The 19,560-nt window shown below is 40.5% G+C and overlaps 1 protein-coding gene across 1 annotated transcript in view; it reads right to left on the bottom strand.

The window, feature by feature from the left end:
- The window catches only part of itk (IL2 inducible T cell kinase), a gene marked incomplete at both ends in the record, with an annotated part of 52,691 nt that overhangs the window by 31,717 nt on the left and 1,414 nt on the right, over positions 1-19,560 (bottom strand). Inside the window, 4 exons of the mRNA XM_084332099.1 lie at positions 12,267-12,346; positions 16,417-16,471; positions 17,629-17,780; positions 18,283-18,320. Of these exons, the coding sequence (XP_084188225.1) occupies positions 12,267-12,346; positions 16,417-16,471; positions 17,629-17,780; positions 18,283-18,320 (325 nt within the window). The remainder of the gene's footprint in view (positions 1-12,266; positions 12,347-16,416; positions 16,472-17,628; positions 17,781-18,282; positions 18,321-19,560) is intronic.

Genomic DNA, 19,560 nt, shown 5'->3' with positions numbered 1-19,560 from the left:
GGGCGCACCAGACGGCATTGGCGGAACAGTAAAAAGAACAGCTGACAACCTGGTCCTGAGAGGAACTGATGTGACGGATGGACACATATTCTTCAAAAAGGTCTCAAACAGTCTGAATGGTGTTCAGCTGTACCACATTGTGGAAGAAGACATGCAAAGATACGACACACTTCTCATGAATCCTCTCAAACCGGTTCCCTCAACAAGACAAATACACCAGATCATCGCACATAAGGACAGGATCCACCACAGACAACTATCCTGCTTTTGCAGCGAGATGTTGGATTGCCAGTGCTTCTGCCCAGCTACCTCCTATTACCATGGCAACCCAGGAGAACAGCAGCGTGATACACGGAGGGCAAGGAAGAAGAGACCTCTGGCCATGTTGTGGGAGGAGATGGAAAATGAGATGGAAAAGGGTATGGAGATGGAAGATGTAATGGAGGAGTTGGACGAAGAACCTTTGAAAGGTCCTGAGGGTATGGTGACAGTAACGACTGTTAGCAGCCTTAGTAATGGAGACTGGTTAGCAGTAGTATATGATGACCACTGGTGGCTAGCCAAGACCATCGATGTGGATAATGAGCAACAAGATGTGAAAGTGGAATTTCTGCATCCCCATGGTCCAACAGAAAAGGTTCAGCCCAAATGTGGCAAGAAGGATGTCTGTTTCTGCCCAGTTCAAAACATCATAGTGAAACTAATCAGAAATGCAGAAGGAAAGGAAGAGGAGAAGTGGGTGAGAAAGTGGAGATCAGGAAGTGGTGTAGAGGAGGTAGATGAAAACAGGGACGAGAAGAAGGGGTCCTGTTCTCCATTACTGATATTGTTGTTGGAAACGGTGCATTTTGTAATAGTTGGAAATAGTGTATGTAAAGTTTGTTGTTTATTACAATTGAGTTAACAAAATGTTTAGTATAAGACAAGGAGTTATTAGTTCTTATTATTGTCACTTCCATCTGTTTAAATTTTTTTGCAGAGATGCAAATCCAATTTTGTCAACTCCGTCAGTTTCTCGTCAACACCGTCAGATCTTTGTCAACACCGTCAGATGTTTATTTTTGTTAATCTTGGGGAAAATACAAATTCCTTCTTCAGTTTATGTTGTTTAAGTAATAAAGTAGCATTAGATCTTCATCCTCTTGTGTCTTATTTACTTAATGATATTTTTTTTATCATATCAAAATTAAAAACAAAGTTTGAAAATGCTAATATTTCTAACTCTGGGTCTTCAGAATAGTGTGAAATTACACCTGAGGTTTATATATTATATTTTATTGCATTGAGTAACTAAACACGATTACAACATACTTCAGAACTTTAGATTCTTGTTGGACTGGAATAATTAGAATTATATACTTTTGTGTGTGTCTGACGGAGTTAACACAAATCAAGTTTCAAAGGGAAACATGTGAATTTGTTGAACATTTTTTCTATGTTATTTTACATGGTTTTACATGGTTAAATAGCTCAGACCTTTCTCTACATGAATATATAACTCTAATCAATATAGTGTGTATTCTCAAAATATAATATTTAAAAAGTGTTTTGTCCCGACTCTCAAGAAGCAGTGATATATATATAAATAACCAAAAATAACAATCCAATCCTGAAATAATAAAAACATGCACCAAACAAACAACCAAATAAAATGACAAGGTATGTACTGTAAGACAAACAGAACAGACTATTTACATTTAAAAGGCTGGGTGACAGTTGTACTGTAGGTGTGTGTCTTCTTCTTGTCGTGTCCACAAGACAGTCAATTACAAGGCTTGGCTAGATGTGGTTCAACCACAGCTGAACACATTGCTGTCCCTTCTCATTGAACTCTGCCAAGTCAGATGCTGTGCAGGGCTGTTCCAGCAGGATATCAGGAGGTGCTGCATGGTCTGTGTTTCAGTGCCACAATCACACACAACGTCCCCATCATTAAGTATCCCCATTTGGCGAGAGTGGCATTTGAACGTCCAACACCAGATCTTATTCTGTTTAGGCATTTCCACACTGCATAGTTGGTGTCTGCTCCAGGGGGCAGTGCTTCGCTCACCTTTAGCTCCATTGTTGTTGCTGGTGGGAGGTTGTCAAGTCTTTCTTCCCACCGAGTGACTCTTTCACTGCTTGTGCTCGGTATTCCGAGGGGCGGGACGCTCTTCAGGAAACTTTTCCTGGATTTAAGGCGGCTTTTGGCTGGCCGAAGAGAGGATGTCTTTGGTCAATAGACTGCTGTTGGCACTCTTTCTTGCTTGCTGCATTTCGTCGTATCTCTGGTGGGGCTATGCTTGCCAGGATGTATAGACAGTCTGTACAGTAGGTGTTGATTTCAGGCAGCCTGTGATAAGGCAGCAGCTAGCATTGAGGGCAGGATCCAACTTCTTGGCATGGGCAGCTCGCTCCCATACTGGGCAGGCATACTTGGCAGCTGAGTAGCAGAGAGCTAGTGCGGTTGTCTTCAGGGTCTGTGGGTTAGCACCCCAGGTTGTGCCAGTGAGCTTGCGGATGATGTTGTTCCTCGCACTCACTTTGCACTTGGTCTTCTCAGTGTGGGTCTTAAAAGAGAGGCATCTGTCCAGGGTTACCCCTAGGTAGACTGGGTGTTCACAGTGTTCAAGGGAGGTTCCTTACCAGCTGACCTTCAGTTGGCGCTTGGCTTCACGGTTTCTCAGGTGGAAGGCACACACCTGTGTCTTAGTTGGGTTTGCACGTAGGTGATTCTCTTCATAGTGAGGTGTTAGCTCTGCCAGAGCGTTGGAGAATCTGTCTTCCACAGCTTTGAAATCCGTGGCTTGTGCACCTATGCCAAGATCGTCTGCATATATGAAGCGGTGAGGTGTAAACAACTCTGTGATAGAGTCCTTAAAAGTAGCAAAGGGATCTTTGTCCAATCGGTGATATTACATTTAGTAAAGTATAAGTGAAAAGAGTACCACTCAACTTTCCATGGTACTATTTGGGCATGCTCCAAATTGTACCCCCTAAAGTATACTCCTGTTGGCGTGGTCCTTGCAAATATTTGTACAAGTCATTATGAAGCATAGGTTTTGGGAATCGTCCCTTTTTAATCTTATCAAAGCATCTAATACCATGTTATTCATGAACCAAAAGGCCCAGAGTGACTGTGTTTCACTGTAAATGAAAGACGTCATATTCTTTCTCACTTGATTGATTTAATTTAATTTAATTTAAGTAGGTGCTGTTTGAGAGCGGTTTTGTTGGAGGGTAGGGATTCACATTCCTTTACGGCTGTGGGTAGGGCGTTCCACATTATTGTGGCATAATTGCTAAACATGTTGTCCCTTGTTTGAGCCGAATCTGTGTTGAACGTCATATGTGGAACTCCCTCTGGTGTTGTGGTATTTCGACAGGTACATGGGTATCTTGGTGGTGTAGTGTATCTTGTAGACCAGGCCCATTGCAAGTTGCGGTACTCTGTCATCTACTCTAAGCCATCCTAGATTGTCAAAATTGGCAGGGGTAAGGTGGGTTTTAGGAGTAAGGCCAAGCAGTAGTCTGACCAGTTTGTTTTGTGATGTTTGTAGCCTTGTTTCTAGGGCCTTTGATGTGCTTTGGTACCATGAGGTGCAAGCATAGTCGTAGAACCCTTGAATGAGTGCTCCTGTTAGAGTCTTCAAGGTATTCTTATTTACCAGAGAGGAGATCCTGTACAAAAATCTTGTTTGTTGGTTGACTTTTTTTATTACATTGGTTGCCATTTTGTCACAGGAAAGATTTGCCTCTAGGATGGAACCCAGGTAGGTAATTTCATCTTTCCTTGTGACAATATTGTCACCCACTGTAACAGAGAAGCCGTTGGCCTTGCTGAGTTTGCTATTTGATCCAAAGATAATGGATTCCGTTTTACCAAGGTGTAATGATAGTTTGCTATCAGCGAGCCAGGTGCAGATTCTGCAGAGTTCAGAGCTGAGGGCTTTTTCAACCTGCAACGTGTCCCTGTCAGAGACCAGCAGGGCCGAGTCATCCGCGAACAGGAACAAGTTGCAGTCACAAGCTGATGATGACATGTAATTTGCATAAATGAGGAACAGTAAAGGTCCTAGTATGCTTCTTTGTGGAACACCACAGCTCACTGGGAGGGGGGGGGGGGGTAGTGTACCATTCACCTCCACCATCTGTTCTCTCCCCTCCAGGTAGGATTGCATCCAGCTCACTGATGAACTTCCTCACTAATATTCTCACTTATGACCAGAAACACAACTAAAAGTAGGAGTAATCATACAATTATGTCACTTAAAAAAGCTATTACAGTAATTCGAGTAATTAGAGTTACTGTCCACATCAGATGTCTGTTAGATGTTTATTTTTGGTACATTACGTACAGCATAATATTATTATCTTGTGGCAAATATTGATTTTGAAGAAAAAGAGTGTGATGATTCTAGACGATCCCTTTACCCTGTATTAAAACATTAATGGAATTACCTTTTCCATCAACAGCTCCTCTGCTTTCTCTCTGGTTACATCCTGGTTGTACCATCTGTTAAGAGGATAAACAAGCCACAAGAAAAGCCTATCAGTTCTGAGGGAGGGTGGGTGGATTCACGACTAAAATGCTGGTGCTCACAGTGAGCAGAGATAGAAGGGTACTGAATCCAGACTCACTCAAACCCGTCCATGGAAGATCTATCCGCTATATACGAGCTGGGTACAAAACCTGCGTTCCTTATGAGAGACGGGAAAAAACAGACACGTCATGAATCTGTTCCTATAAATATTCTGATATATATTTTCACGATGAAATGAATCAGTCGGCAGCCAGTGTGTGTGGTGGTTCAATGGTGTAGAGGACCCCCAAACTGATTAGACTGCGGACCCCCATGTTGAGAACCACTGTGGTAGTTGGCCATAAGATCAATGATTTAGTGTGCCAGATTATGGTAATGTATGCTCCTTCCACTCTTCTACCCCTAGACACGGTCTGTCATTTGTCTCTTAGATTCATTACTGGTGATGATAGTTACGGCACTCATCATTGCATCCTGTATGATAAGGTGGTTTGGTTTCTCTACGAGAAAGGTGAAATAGGCTTTGTATCTGTTTATCTTTAAGGCCATTGATGGACAATTGCAACAATATATCACAATGATCCGCTGAAACAATTGGCTTACGCTTAAGGTCCCACAGGTTAAACAAGATACAATACAATATGCTATACTGCAACATTTTCTAAAAGCCATATTTTTACCTTTTTCTTGACTGACTGATGATGATCTTAATGGTCAAGGGAAGTTTGTTCCAGTTCAAAGTTCCACAGTACTTAAAGGAGCATTTACCCATGTTGGTTGAAGAGACATGTTGGTTGAAGTTGGTTCCAGAGATACTCAGGGGCCCTGGCATTTATAATGTTATGGACAATGTTGAGTTGGAGTTGCACAAATCTAGCTTCCAGGGGGAGCCAGCTATGTTCACACTGCAAGCCTTAGTGCTCAATTCTGATGTATTGCTCAGGTCAGATTTTCTTTTTGTTTGCTGTTCACATTATTTTTTAAATGTAGCCAAGATCAGATTCCAGTGTAAACTGGTCATGATCTAGAACTGACCTGTATTAGCAAATTAACAATAACGATGATTGATTTAAACATGTAGGACATTGAAGCCACAGTTTATAGTTTCATTTATATGTTGATGCGCAGTGGAGGCCCAATAATTCATGATAATGGTGGCGAGAAGGAGGTGAAAGAGCCATTTCTGCTTTCTATATGCTTTCAAACACAGACCAGTTATGATATATCCCCTCAAGCTTTGCTTGTACAGAAGTATCAGACCAAATACTTATAAGGTAAACCGTATGCCCAAAAATCAAGGGTTAAAGATGAGTGTTAATGTCATGAGACGACTGTATGTTAGATTCTAAATGAGTTTCAGGAGGAGAGAAGTGACAACAGAATTCCCACGTTGTGCAGCACCACTTTGGTCAGAGCATTCAACAAAGAGTGTGGGAAAAAACTCCATACAGCAATGACGCCAAGTATCGATATTTAAAAAAAGATGATTGGAATGAGGTGAAAAAACTGAAAGGGTTATCTTATTAGATTAAACAGATGATGTATATATATATTTATATTGCAGAATGTAACAAAGTTTTCCGTTGGGGACATAATTTGCAGTTGAAAAAATTTAAGAAATCCCAATATATTGCAATATCGGGATATTAAAATATTGTGGATCTAGCATTGTGATAATATCATATTGTGGGGCCACTGGTGATTCCCACCACTTTAGTTGATTACTGGAATGTATCAGTTGTGAAAAAAAGAAGGAGAAGAAGTAGAAAAAGGAGAAGAAGGAGAAGGAGAAGGAGAAGTAGAAGACGAAGACGAAGACGAAGAAGAAGAAGAAGAAGAAGAAGAAGAAGAAGAAGAAGAAGAAGAAGAAGAAGAAGAAGAAGAAGAAGAAGAAGAAGAAGAAGAAGAAGAAGAAGAAGAAGAAGAAGAAGAAGAAGAAGAAGAAGAAGGTTGAGGTTTCAGCACAAGGCTTTGCTCAGATTGTATTTTTTGAATGAATGAGTGACAACCGTTTCACCTGAACCAGAGACGCTTAACCGCTGACAGTTCTGTGAGCCGCTGCCGCCACCCTGGGAGACAGAATGTCTCAGACGTGTAATCGGGCCTGCAGATGTAACACACAGACACACAGACACACACATGAATGAAGAATAACACAAAGTGTGGTCATTGAATTGATAATGATAAACACGTGAGTAACGTGACACTGTGGCTGCTCATGCAATTTGTACATAATCTTCTAAAATTGGGCCTTTGTTTGTCACAGATAGAGCTGGAGCACTGATCAATTTTGCTTTTCAAATCACAGTAAACGTGGCGGCCCATACAAGATACAAGATACTTTTATTGCCACACCAGGTTGGTGGTATTCGTATTCGGTACAGAGAGGCTGTGTGTTGATCAGGCCGAGGATGGTGGTGTCGTCTGCATATTTAATAAATCTTGACTGAGCTGTCCAGGGAGATGAGTTGGTTAGTGTGTAGAGGGAGAATAGCCAACATTAGAGGACGCAGCCCTGAGGGGCACCAGTGCTGAGTGTCAGGGAGCGGGATATGAGATTGTTCACCTTGACTCTTTGGGTTCTGATTGATTGATTGATTGATTGATTGATTGATTGATTGATTGATTGATTGATTGATTGATTGATTGATTGATTGAAAACTTTATTAACAGATTGCAGAATGGGTACAATACAGTACGGCTCAATACACACAATTGTTAAGGGAATGCAGACCAGAGAAAGACTTTCGTACATGTACGGGGGCCATACAGATATATATCATGACATCTATGACAATTAGGGATGCTCGATATTGGCTTTTTTACCGATACCGATATTCCGATATTGTCCAACTCTTAATTTCGATACCGATACCGATACCGATATCAACCGATACCGATATATGCAGGGTTTCCCCCCAAAAAAACGGAATAATTTCAGGTAACTAATAATTTCACTGGATGCATTCAAAAGGCTTTCTAAATGTAAGCATTATCTGTGCAAAATATGATAATTAAAAAGTAAAAATTAACATTACATATCTCTTGTTGTTGAATTAAACCAAAATGCATACTTTTGACAATAAATAAAATAAGAATTGGTTTTTACTTGCTTGCCTGGGTAAATAAAGGTTAAAAAAAAAAAAAAAAAAAAGAAAAAAATTTTTTTTTTTACCGATACCGATATTTTCCGATATCACATTTTACTGCCGATATCGGCCGATAATATCGGTCGGCCGATAATATCGGACATCCCTAATGACAATACATGACATACAGGTATATAGTACTGTTACATTTGTGACATACAAGATATGAAAATATACAGTACTGTTAACCAGAGATCCATTCCTAACAGATAATATATACAGGATGCGTGCGTAGGTGTTAGGGGTTTCCAGGTGTAGGAGTGTGTGGTGGAGTACCAAGCTAATGGCATCCTCTACTGACCTGTTGGCACGGTAAGCAAATTGATATGGGTCTAGTCAGTGGATTTAAAATGTGCAGGGCCTGGAGCATCGCTTTTCATCCTTAAAGGAACTCTTCCTCACCGTCTTCTCCAGAGAGTCAGACAAGAAGATAGATACAAATGTCCTCTCTCTGTGCGTTTAGTAGAAAGCTAACCGGCTGCAAGCTGGCCTAGCTTAGCACGGATATCTTTCTACTGAATGCACAGAGAGGAAATTGGTATCTATCTTCTTGTCTGACTCTGGAGAAGACAGTAAGCACATTTCCCATAATGTTGGTGTGTTATTTTAACCCTTTCACTGCCACACTACCAAAACGGTTAACCATTTCACTGCGACAATACACAGAAGGTTAACCCTTTCACTGCCACACAACAGCCGGTTAACCCTTTCACTAACCCTTTACTATCACACAACCGACGGTCGTTTCAGTATCAGGTGAGGCGGCTGAGCTATGTACCTGCAGCATTGTGTTGGTGGTAATGGATGACCTCCGGAATGGTGTTGAACTGGTACTTTTCTACCAGATAGAACTTGGACTCCGTCTCCGTCTCCGTCTCCGTCTTCCTGATCTGGTAATGCTTCACCCTCGGATTCTTCTCCCCTTTAGACCTGACAACGGATAAGATACTTTTTTTCTTCTCCAGAATAGTACAATTTTGTTGTATCTTTTCAAAAAGATCATATTTTCATGTAACTTTTCAAATATGTTGCTACTTTCTTTATATAATCTATAGTACTATGGATTTCGATCATGAAGATTGATACCAGCTTAACCCCTTAAGCCCGGAGCCCTATTTTCTGAAAATCCGCCTAAAATACATAAGTAAATGTAAGATTTTTCCACTTCTACAAGGTCCATTTGCATGTTCTTGGTATCTATGGACCTCAGTGAATGTATTCCCAGTGTCAGAAATATTGTGTCTATTACTAGGCTCGCTTAAATTGTGATGAAACAAAGAAGAATATGAATTATGATTTTTCTTTGCATCTTTGACAGTGAATAACACCTGAGCTCGTTCAGTACCTTCTTGAGATAAAAAAAATCTAAGGAAATGAATAGGAAGGAAAAGATGATTAAACAGAAGGTTTTGTAGATACAGTACTGAATTCTGCCATCCGGACACATGCAATTTGAAATATTATTATAGAATATAGAATATGAGGCCTATAAATGACCTTATTATAGCCAACTCGCACATCTATGGATCGGGCCAAATCTCCTCTTTCAAATGGCAGAGTTCAATTTGGATTTAGTATCACCAGGCGTGCATCGAGAATGAAGAATGAAATCTACTGTATGTACAGTTAGATTCTTAAGTGCTCCGCACACGGCGGGCGATTTTTGCCAGGCGACCGACTTTTTTTGTGAGCCAACCGACAGAATTGTATCGCCTCCATTGTTATGAATGAGAGAACCCACACGGCAGGAGATTTTGAAGCGACGGTCGCGCAGCTATTTCTGTCGCCTGGCTAAAAATCGGCTTGATCCTATTTTTTTAGGCGACGGCAGGCGACAGGACAGTGAGGAAATAACATAACTTCTACAGTAGAAGTAGTACAGAAGTTCTACTGGTGTATCATTTGTACACCATTAATTTATCAATACATTCATTGATCAATAACCTACGTATTATTACCATGCTACTTATGTTCATTATTATTAACAGGAACAATTTAAATAAATAACGTTAGTTGGAGAAGATAGTGGCCGCTTGTCATTAACTAATAAATTGACAATGCGCCACGATGCACCTACTAATGTTTTTATACTCGGGTAACAAAATAAGTTGTGGATGTTGACAGAGTTTAATGTCCAGGTTGCAGCTGATGTGGTTTATAAGGTTTATTGTCCAAAGAAAATGATGGTTGAGAACAGAACAGTTAGCGTCTTCAGTGAAAAAACATTCTCTCTCAGCTGCATAACAATACTTGTCCAATCGGTGGTAATGAACGTATTGTAGCGATCAGTCATGCAGTAATGTCAGGAAGAATGAGGAGAGGTTGTATTCGTATAGGTGGTTTAATTCCAGCTCAATATGGGTTTAGTTCCCTCGTAATGCACAACACAGCTACCTGCTAATACGCTAACCTAACATCCAGTCCGTCCTCTGATATCTCCCTCCGGGGGGAAACAAGTAACCACACCCCAGCTAGACAGAGTGACGGTCGCCTCTGGTGTGGGGGGCCAGGCGATTGTCGCTGAGCGACAGACGATCGCATCGCCAGGCGATGTCACGTCGCTCGCTCGCCGTGTGCGGACCACTTTAGAATGGATATGCCTCCGCCATTTTGGATTGGATTTCAACACAGATGGTTGCTAAATGTTCACAGAAGGTAGACACACTAACTGTGCTCCAATCTATGCCAATAACGTTCAGTTTTGTGATATAGTATCCAGAGAAATAAGAGAAATAAAAGAAATTCATACACAAATAATTTGCTTGGCTCGAATTTCCTGGGTACTGTAGTTTTTCGAAATTTCAACGCTCATTGAGAGCTCTGGATGCCCTGTGCTCATATGACTACAAATCATCATCATTCGGCGACGGCCACTGATTAAAAATGGCGGATCTCCGCGAAAATATTATCACATTTCAAAAAATAAAATCTCACTAATAACACTTTAACCTATTGGTAAACAAACGTATTGTTGACAATATACAATATGACTGCTGTTGTGACATGGTTATTATGATGTTTACTCTTGGATACATTTGGAAAAAAACGCAACATTATGTCATACAATCTAGACAGATTGATTCATGACGTGATGTCATTTTGGGACCGGTACCGGACTCGTCGGGTGGAAGAGGTTGAGAAGTGTCTAAACTGTATTTCACAAATAAAAAGGTGGCTAAACTATTTCACAAATGAAAAGGTAGGTAAACTCTATGTCACAAATAAAAAGGTAGATAAACTGTATTTCACAAAGAAAAGGTTAGATAAACTGTATTTCACAAATAAAAAGGTGGGTAAACTGTATTTCACAAATATAAAGGTACAGTATACTATATGTCACAAATAAAAAGGTGTCTAAACTGTATTTCACAAATAAAAAGGTGGGTAAACTGTATTTTACAAATAAAAAGGTGGCTAAAGTATTTCACAAATAAAAAATGGTAGGTAAACTCTATGTCACAAATAAAAAGGTAGATAAACTATTTCACAAATAAAAAGGTAGGTAAACTCTATGTCACAAATAAAAAGGTAGATAAACTGTATTTCACAAATAAAAAGGTAGCTAAACTCTATTTCACAAATAAAAAGGTGTCTAAACTGTATTTCGCAAAGGAAATGGTGGGTAAACGGTATTTCACCCTCCACTACACTCTGCTGTATCTTCAACCAATATCTGATGCCGCACTCTTTACATACTTTAACTATGAGTGAACACAACACTCTAACTAACTATCTTTAGATAATAAAGTACTCAACCTCTACTGTGTTTAACTATGAGTGAACACAACACTATAACTTACCATCTTTAGATAATAAAGTAATCAACCTTTACTGTCTTTAACTATGAGTGAACACAACACTCTAACTATCTTTAGATAATAAAGTACTCAACCTCTACTGTGTTTAACTATGAGTGAACACAACACCTTAACTATCTTTAGATAATAAAGTAATCAACCTTTACTGTCTTTAACTATGAGTAAACACAACACTAACTAACCATCTTTAGATGATAAAGTAATCAACCTCTACTGTCTTTAACTATGAGTAAACACAACACCTTAACTAACTATCTTTAGATAATAAAGTACTCAACCTCTACTGTCTTTAACTATGAGTGAACACAACACTATAACTTACCATCTTTAGATAATAAAGTAATCAACCTCTACTGTCTTTAACTATGAGTAAACACAACACCTTAACTAACTATCTTTAGATAATAAAGTACTCAACCTCTACTGTCTTTAACTATGAGTGAACACAACACTCTAACTAACCATCTTTAGATAATAAAGTACTCAACCTCTACTGTCTTTAACTATGAGTGAACACAACACTCTAACTAACCATCTTTAGATAATAAAGTACTCAACCTCTACTGTCTTTAACTATGAGTGAACACAACACTCTAACTAACCATATTTAGATAATAAAGTACTCAAACTCTACTGTCTTTAACTATGAGTGAACACAACACTCTAACTAACCATCTTTAGATGATAAAGTACTCAACCTATACTATCTTTAACTATCTGGGGTCTGTCTGAGGTACTCAGTTTTGAGACACAGAAGAAGAGGCGAATGGAATTACCCTGGTGCTCTGGTGAACACGGACACTGTGTAGACTCCCGCCTGTCTGGAGTCACGCACAACAAACGCACCTTCTTTACCCTGGAGAATTTTTGAGAAAATCAACAAAGTTAGTCACAACCAATGTTTCAAACGGTTTAGAAGATATGGAATGATTGATTGTTCGTCCTTTTGGAAGAATTTTCTTTTGTGTGCCACGTGACAAATGTCAGACCAGTAACAGACAATAATGACAACAATAAACAACAACACAACATAATAAAGTGCAACACGGACACACGCACGCACGCACACGCACACACACACACACACACACACACACACACACACACACACACACACACACACACACACACACACACACACACACACACACACACACACACACACACACACACACACACACACACACACACACACACACACACATACACATACACATTCACATACACGCACACGCACACACACACACAGATTCAGTTGTTTTGTTTAAAATAATATAACATAAGATATTCCTTTCACAGTTTGTTTAACAATACTGGTAGGTACTGGTAATCTGAGCCAGGTTGTTTTGGAGTGGTGGTACCAGGGGCGTCGTTTTGGTATGGCAAGGTATGGCACTCGCCATACCCTGGCAAATTTAAATTGTAAAATAAAAGAAATATTTTATTTTTTATTTTTTATAATTACAATTTTTTATGTTGATTTAGAATTCGAATGTCAACATTATGAACGAAGCTTCAAACTATTCGGTACAGCCCTAGCATGTTTTGATATTGTCAATTATCTCACTTTTACTAGGTGACTTTTACTGTGACTAACTGAAATATGCCCAAAAAAAGGAAAATGGACATACAGACGTTTTTTAATCAAAGGGCAGCAGAGACAATTGATACAGTAAGGTCTTACAATGGCTTAGTGATTATAACAGTGCAGCTCAGCATTCAGTAACCCATACATTTTGTGAACGTGTATTTGTTACTGCATTCTGTTGAACACACACCTCAGAACCGTACCTAATGAAAATTGGCTCAATTCCAAGAAAAATAATAGACAGTTATGATATTACATTCTGCATAATTTGTATGCAAAATATTGTGGTTCCCTGCTTTAGTCTGTTGACACATTTGTATACTAAAAATGCTTGTGTAGTCCTGTGTCATACCTAAATGTCATATAAGTGAATTGTATAGAAACAACTCACCAAAAGTGACTATTGCACAACTGATTTGACAAAAAAATCCACCTAACAACCCCCCCCCCACCCCCCCCCCCTCCCTCCTCGCCATACCTTGGCTTTTACTGAAATGACACCACTGGGTGAACCCGTGGGTATGCAATCTGTAGGTAATTTTTACACCGGCAATCAGCCAGCAGTCCTAATGTATCACACAACCCTGCCACGACATCAGCAGAACACACATAAGACAGGAAATCCTGACTCACAGAGCAAATATTGTGGTTTTTTGACACTTCAGATCTTGCAATCTTCACATCTCGTTCTCACATTCACTCCCTCAGTTTGTGTGTGTGTGTGTGTGTGTGTGTGTGTGTGTGTGTGTGTGTGTGTGTGTGTGTGTGTGTGTGTGTGTGTGTGTGTGTGTGTGTGTGTGTGTGTGTGTGTGTGTGTGTGTGTGTGTGTGTGTGTGTGTGTGTGTGTGTGTGTGAGTGTGTGTGTGTGTGTGTGTGTGTGTGTGTGTGTGTGTGTGTGTGTGTGTGTGTGTGTGTGTGTGTGTGTGTGTGTGTGTGTAGGTGTAGGTGTGTGTGTGTGTGTGTGTGTGTGTGTGTGTGTGTGTGTGTGTGTGTGTGTGTGTGTGTGTGTGTGTGTGTGTGTGTGTGTGTGTGTGTGTGTGTGTGTGTGTGTGTGTGTGTGTGTGTGTGTTTGCATTCACTCTGCAAATGCAACTTTTGCAACAGTAAAAGAAAAATGACACAATCGACTGCAATCAAACTGGCACATGCAATTATAGAGCTGCTTCTACACTGGACACAAACGTCATTTTTGATTTATGATTTTGTATGAAAACTGTATGATTGTATTGCTTCCATGTGGCAAATACAATTCTGAATCTGAATCATTAGGAGAGGTGGAAGAATACAGGAATATATTTCACCAATTGGTTCTGTTTATTTTTAGTGTTAACCTTTACTTTAACCAGGCAGGTCAATTAACTCATTACCCATGCGTTAAACGCCAAAAACGAGTATACTCGTTTTTATGTTTTTATTTTTATTATCATACTAAACAGTCCGCCCGACCTTGTGTGTGATCCTGCCTGGTAACCCTAACATAATTGGAATTGAAATGACGATCGAATCCCGATAGGTGGCAGTCTCGCCTACCTTTTTATCTGGGCTAGTTTCCTGTGTGGGGGGTGGGGGGGTTGCTCACTGGCCACAGTAGTCACTAGCCAGCAAAGCCAACTGCCTCGGCAATGGCGATGCGTGGAGCGAACTATTGGAGATTATTATGAAGAGGACAAAACGATCACATTTATGGATGATAAGGTGCGTTTTCACCAGACTACATTGGACTCAGCACTTCTGGTAAATCATAAAAATACTATAGTCAAACCGGCCGAGCATGTAACGTTATCTGTTCACCGCTCCGCGGTAGTCGCTGCCACCAGAGTTGAGAGCACTCCAGACTAGAGCCTACTAACGTTCGGCAATGGCGATCATAGAGCGAACTATTGGAGATTATTATGAAGAGGACAAAAGGTGACGATCACACTTATGGATGATAAGGTGCGTTTTCACCAGACTACATTGGACTCGGCAAATCATAAAAATACTATAGTCAAATCGGCCGAGGAGGTAACATAATTGTGGAATATTACTATAATGAGCTGTATGTGTATGAACCAAGCATCCTATGTGAAGCACTTTGGTTGACAAGTGTCATGTTTAAATGTGCTACAGTATATAAATCAATTTGATTGATTGTGTATCTGTTCACCGCTCCGCGGTAGTCGCCACCGGAGTTGAGAGCACTCCAGAGGCAACTAACGTTCGGCAATGGCGATCGCATAGAGCGAACTATTGGAGATTATTATGAAGAGGACAAACGGCGACGATCCATCCATAACATAAGGTGCATTTTCACCAGGCTACGTTGGACTCTAGTATTTTCAAACCGGCAGAGGATGTAACGTGTTACGTTCTGGTTCGCTGACTGCTATCTGTGAACCACCCACCATTCTGTCATCTGTCACTTAGCTACTGTCACCTATCTCCCTTGTCACTTAGTGCTGTCACTTAGTGTATGGGTCCTGATTGGCTGTCACGGGGGTGTGTGTGGAATGTTGGAATGTGGTCGCTACTTAACCCTTCTACCTTTTGTTTGCTCTTCGTCAGGTCTTCATTATAACGTTCGGAGATAACGTGGGCGGTTCCGGTTTCTGGACCACCATTAAGCTTCATTTATATATTCCCTCTTTCTTTCCTGCCACTCGGCAATGTATCCTATAGTGTTACTCTTTGTGTTCTTTACTATTAAATCGAACCTACTTAAGAGTACACCCTCTCCGTCTCCTTGATTGCATACCACAACTGGAACTCACCTACCTCCATCCTGACAGTAACGTTATTTGTTCTCCGCTCTGCGGTATTCGCCGCCAGAGCCAACTAATGTTATTTATTTAAATTGTTCCTGTACAAAAGGTGCAGCTGGGTGGCGTAGCGGAGATAGCGCTCGTCACTGGCTTGGGCCAGTCGTCATACTATCTCAATTGGCAGAGGTAGCGGGTGGAAGTCGATGGGTGGGGATTGGACGTTGTGGACAGCGACTCCTACAGGTCGGTTGGGTGACGTCTGCACAGCAGAGACAGGAAGTATCGGGGGCAGCGTGAGCCTCCCACGCGTTATTCCTCACCACTGAGAGTCCGCGCTGTCTGGTGAAAAGATGGGACAGGCTGCCTCCTCGTGTACCGGAGGGGACACGTGATGCAAGGCTTCTATCCTCACTACAACCGACCAGTGGGGGGCATAGTCTAGCAACGTTCAAGACAGGGGAGGGGAGAATTGGCAATACGAAATTGGGATGGGAGAAAAATAGAAAAATAAAGAGAAAAAGTGGATAGATATAAACAGTAAAAAGACACGATTTTGGATGATGCCTTTACCCTGTATTAAAACACTAATGGAATTACCGTTTCCATCAACAGCTCCTCTGCTTTCTCTCGGGTTATGTCCTGGTTGTACCATCTGTTAAGAGGAGAAATAAGCCACAAGAAAAGCCTATCAGTTCTGAGGGAGGGTGGGTGGATTCACGACTAAAATGCTGGGGCTCACAGTTAGTTTGATTGATTGATTGAAAACTTTATTAACAGATTGCAGAATGGGTACAATACAGTACGGCTCAATACACACAAAGGGGATGCAAACCAGAGAAAGACTTTCGTCTTGTTTACATCAGGGTCCCCCATTTTCAATTAATCATGACATTTATGACATACACAACATACACGACATACAAATATACAGTACTGTTTAAGAGTGAACAGAGATAGAAGGGTACTGAAACCAGACTCACTCAAATCCGTCCATGGCAGATATCTCCGCTATATACGAGCTGGGTACAAAACCTGTGTTCCTTATGAGAGACGGGGAAAAGCAGACACGTCATGAATCTGTTCCTATAAATATTCGGATGTATATTTTCACGATGGAATTAATCGGTCGGCAGCCAGTGTATGTGGTGGTTCAATGGTGTCGAGGACCCCCAAACTGATTAGACTGCGGGCCCCCAAACTGATTAGACTGCAGACCCCCATGTTGAGAACCACTGTGGTAGTTGGCCATAAGATCAATGATTTAGTGTGCCAGATTATGGTAATGTGTGCTCCTTCCACTCTTCTATCCCTAGACACGGTCTGTCTGCTGTCTGTCATTTGGCTTTTAGATTCATTACTGGTGATAGTTACGGCACTCATACCAGAAACCAGAAACCAGTTCAGAGTTCAGTATGTAACTGTTTTTAATTTAAGAACATGATCACAAACCTCCCTACCTCAGTGTGTAACTGTTTTTAATTTAAAACATGATCACAAGTCTCCCTACGTCATTGTGTAGCTGTTTTTAATTTAAGAACATGATCACAAACCTCCCTACCTCAGTGTGTAACTGTTTTTTTTTATTTAAGAACATGATCACAAACCTCCCTACCTCTACCTCAGTATGTAACTGTTTTTTTTATTTAATCTCTCTTTTTTCACCTGTGTTTTTGTACTATTTATGCAAATGTATTTTTATCTCTTTTATATGTATTCTGAACTGTTTGTATTTGTAATCTTGCAAATGAGGGTAAAACTGCAATGGCCCTTTTCCGAGAATAAATAAAGGTTTCAAGTCAAATCACATACCCCATGTTATCCTGTACAGTCCACCACTCAGGAAGGGAGCTGACCGTCACAATGTACTGGTGGTCCTTCTGGAGGCACAGTTCTTCGTCTCCTTGAGGTGTGTAGTCCTGGAGAGCCACTACCACCCGCTGCCTGCAATCACGCTGGCTCAACTGCCAGGCAGAGATATAAAGAGAAAACACTTGGTAATCTGTCAATAGAGAAACGTACAGTAATCACCTGTGCCATGCATCCTCCTTTGTTATGGTTCACCTGTGTTAAAGGAACACGCCAACATTATGGGAAATGACCATATCCGCTTTCATTCATCTGTGCTAAGCTAGGCTATAGCTATCAGCCGGATAGCTTTCTACTGAATACAGAGGAAATTGGTGTCTATCTTCTGTCTGATTCTGGAGAAGACGGTAATTTCCTATAATGGTGGCGCTTTCCTTTAAGAGAAATAATGACTAAGCAAAGAACTAACATATTTTGATGGGGTGCTTCATAAGGCAGGTTAGTCAGGTGACCTAATAGTCCAGCAGGTGAACACACTGATTATTGCATTGCTTTTCGATTTGAGATCATTTCAACACAGTCCACAGGGCAAAAGTGTGGTAAACATTTAATAAGTGTTTATTTATTTATAACAGTTTATTTAGAGGGGACGTGTACCTGGCGGTCCGGTAATTCAGGAAGAGGCTTCTTAGAAGCTGCAAGACAATCCAAAACATGTCATTGGTGATCTCTTCAGAAAGAGACAATTGTTTACTATTGGGATTAAAGGGCAAGTTCTGAATTTTTTCTGCTAGCCCTATGTATAGTGCTATCCTTGAGAACCCCTCCATGAAAATCGATCTATAATAATAACAAACAACACAATGTGCCGGAGTCCATGCAGGGTTCAATAGTTAAGAGTCAAGCAGTTCTCAAGTTCTCCAGCCGTTAGTTCTCCAGCCGTTGGCCAGGTCAGCTTGATGGCTACTGCGGTCTATGGCTGAACGTACTCTATTTCATCCAGTTCGACTACTACTACAGAGCTAGCTAATTGTGTTATTATTATTAGAGTATACATATGTCTTACCTGTCCTCACCTTTATCTTACTATTTACCTTCTATACTGACATTTTCTATTCTGATTTTTTTTTGTGACATTACCCTGCCTGTACCCCCCCCCCCCCCCCCCCCCCCCTCCCCTGTGCTGCTATGACCCAAGCATTTCCCCATGGGGATTAATAAAGGAACATTTTGTCTTATCTTATCGTATTTACTATTTACCAATGATGTTGTTGGTCGGTAGAGCCCTTTGTATTCACAACCCATGCTGTTCCTCGTATTGGATACCCACAGCTCTGGCTACAGTAGCTAGCCTCAAAACCAATGTAAGGTAATGGGACCACACGTCAGTCTGTATTTAAGCCCTGAAATAAACACTGAAACCTACTTTACAGTGCACTGAAATCAGTGCGGTTTGTATGTTTATGTGTTTTTTTACCTTAGTTGTGTGACTAACAAATGTTCCGCCGTCAACTAAAAACATACTTCTTCATTCACATTTATTTTTATAAATAAATAATACCGGTATATATACTAACTTTTGTACTTTCTTTTACTATTATGCTCTTTGCTACTAAGTAATCTACTATGTCTATACTACTACCTACTATGCTAATATGTCTATACTACTATGTAGCACTCAAGATCGACACTGTTGACGAACAATACCACTTACCCTTATTTGAATGAATGAATGAATGAATGAATGAATGAATGAATGAATGAATGAATGAATGAATGAATGAATGAATGAATGAATGAATGAATGAATGAATGAATGAATGAAAACTTTATTTAACAGATTGCAGAATGTGTACAATACAGTACGGCTCAATTTACATCAGAGTCTGCCAGAGTTGTACCCTTTCTGCTGACTTGTTGTAGAACTTGTAAGTC

Source organism: Notolepis coatsorum, assembly GCF_963971535.1.
Source record: "Notolepis coatsorum genome assembly, chromosome: 16".
NCBI classification, from domain to species: Eukaryota; Metazoa; Chordata; class Actinopteri; order Aulopiformes; family Paralepididae; genus Notolepis; species Notolepis coatsorum.
The sequence above is the reverse complement of the archived record's forward strand: the minus strand, read 5'-3'. Positions and strand labels throughout refer to the sequence as shown.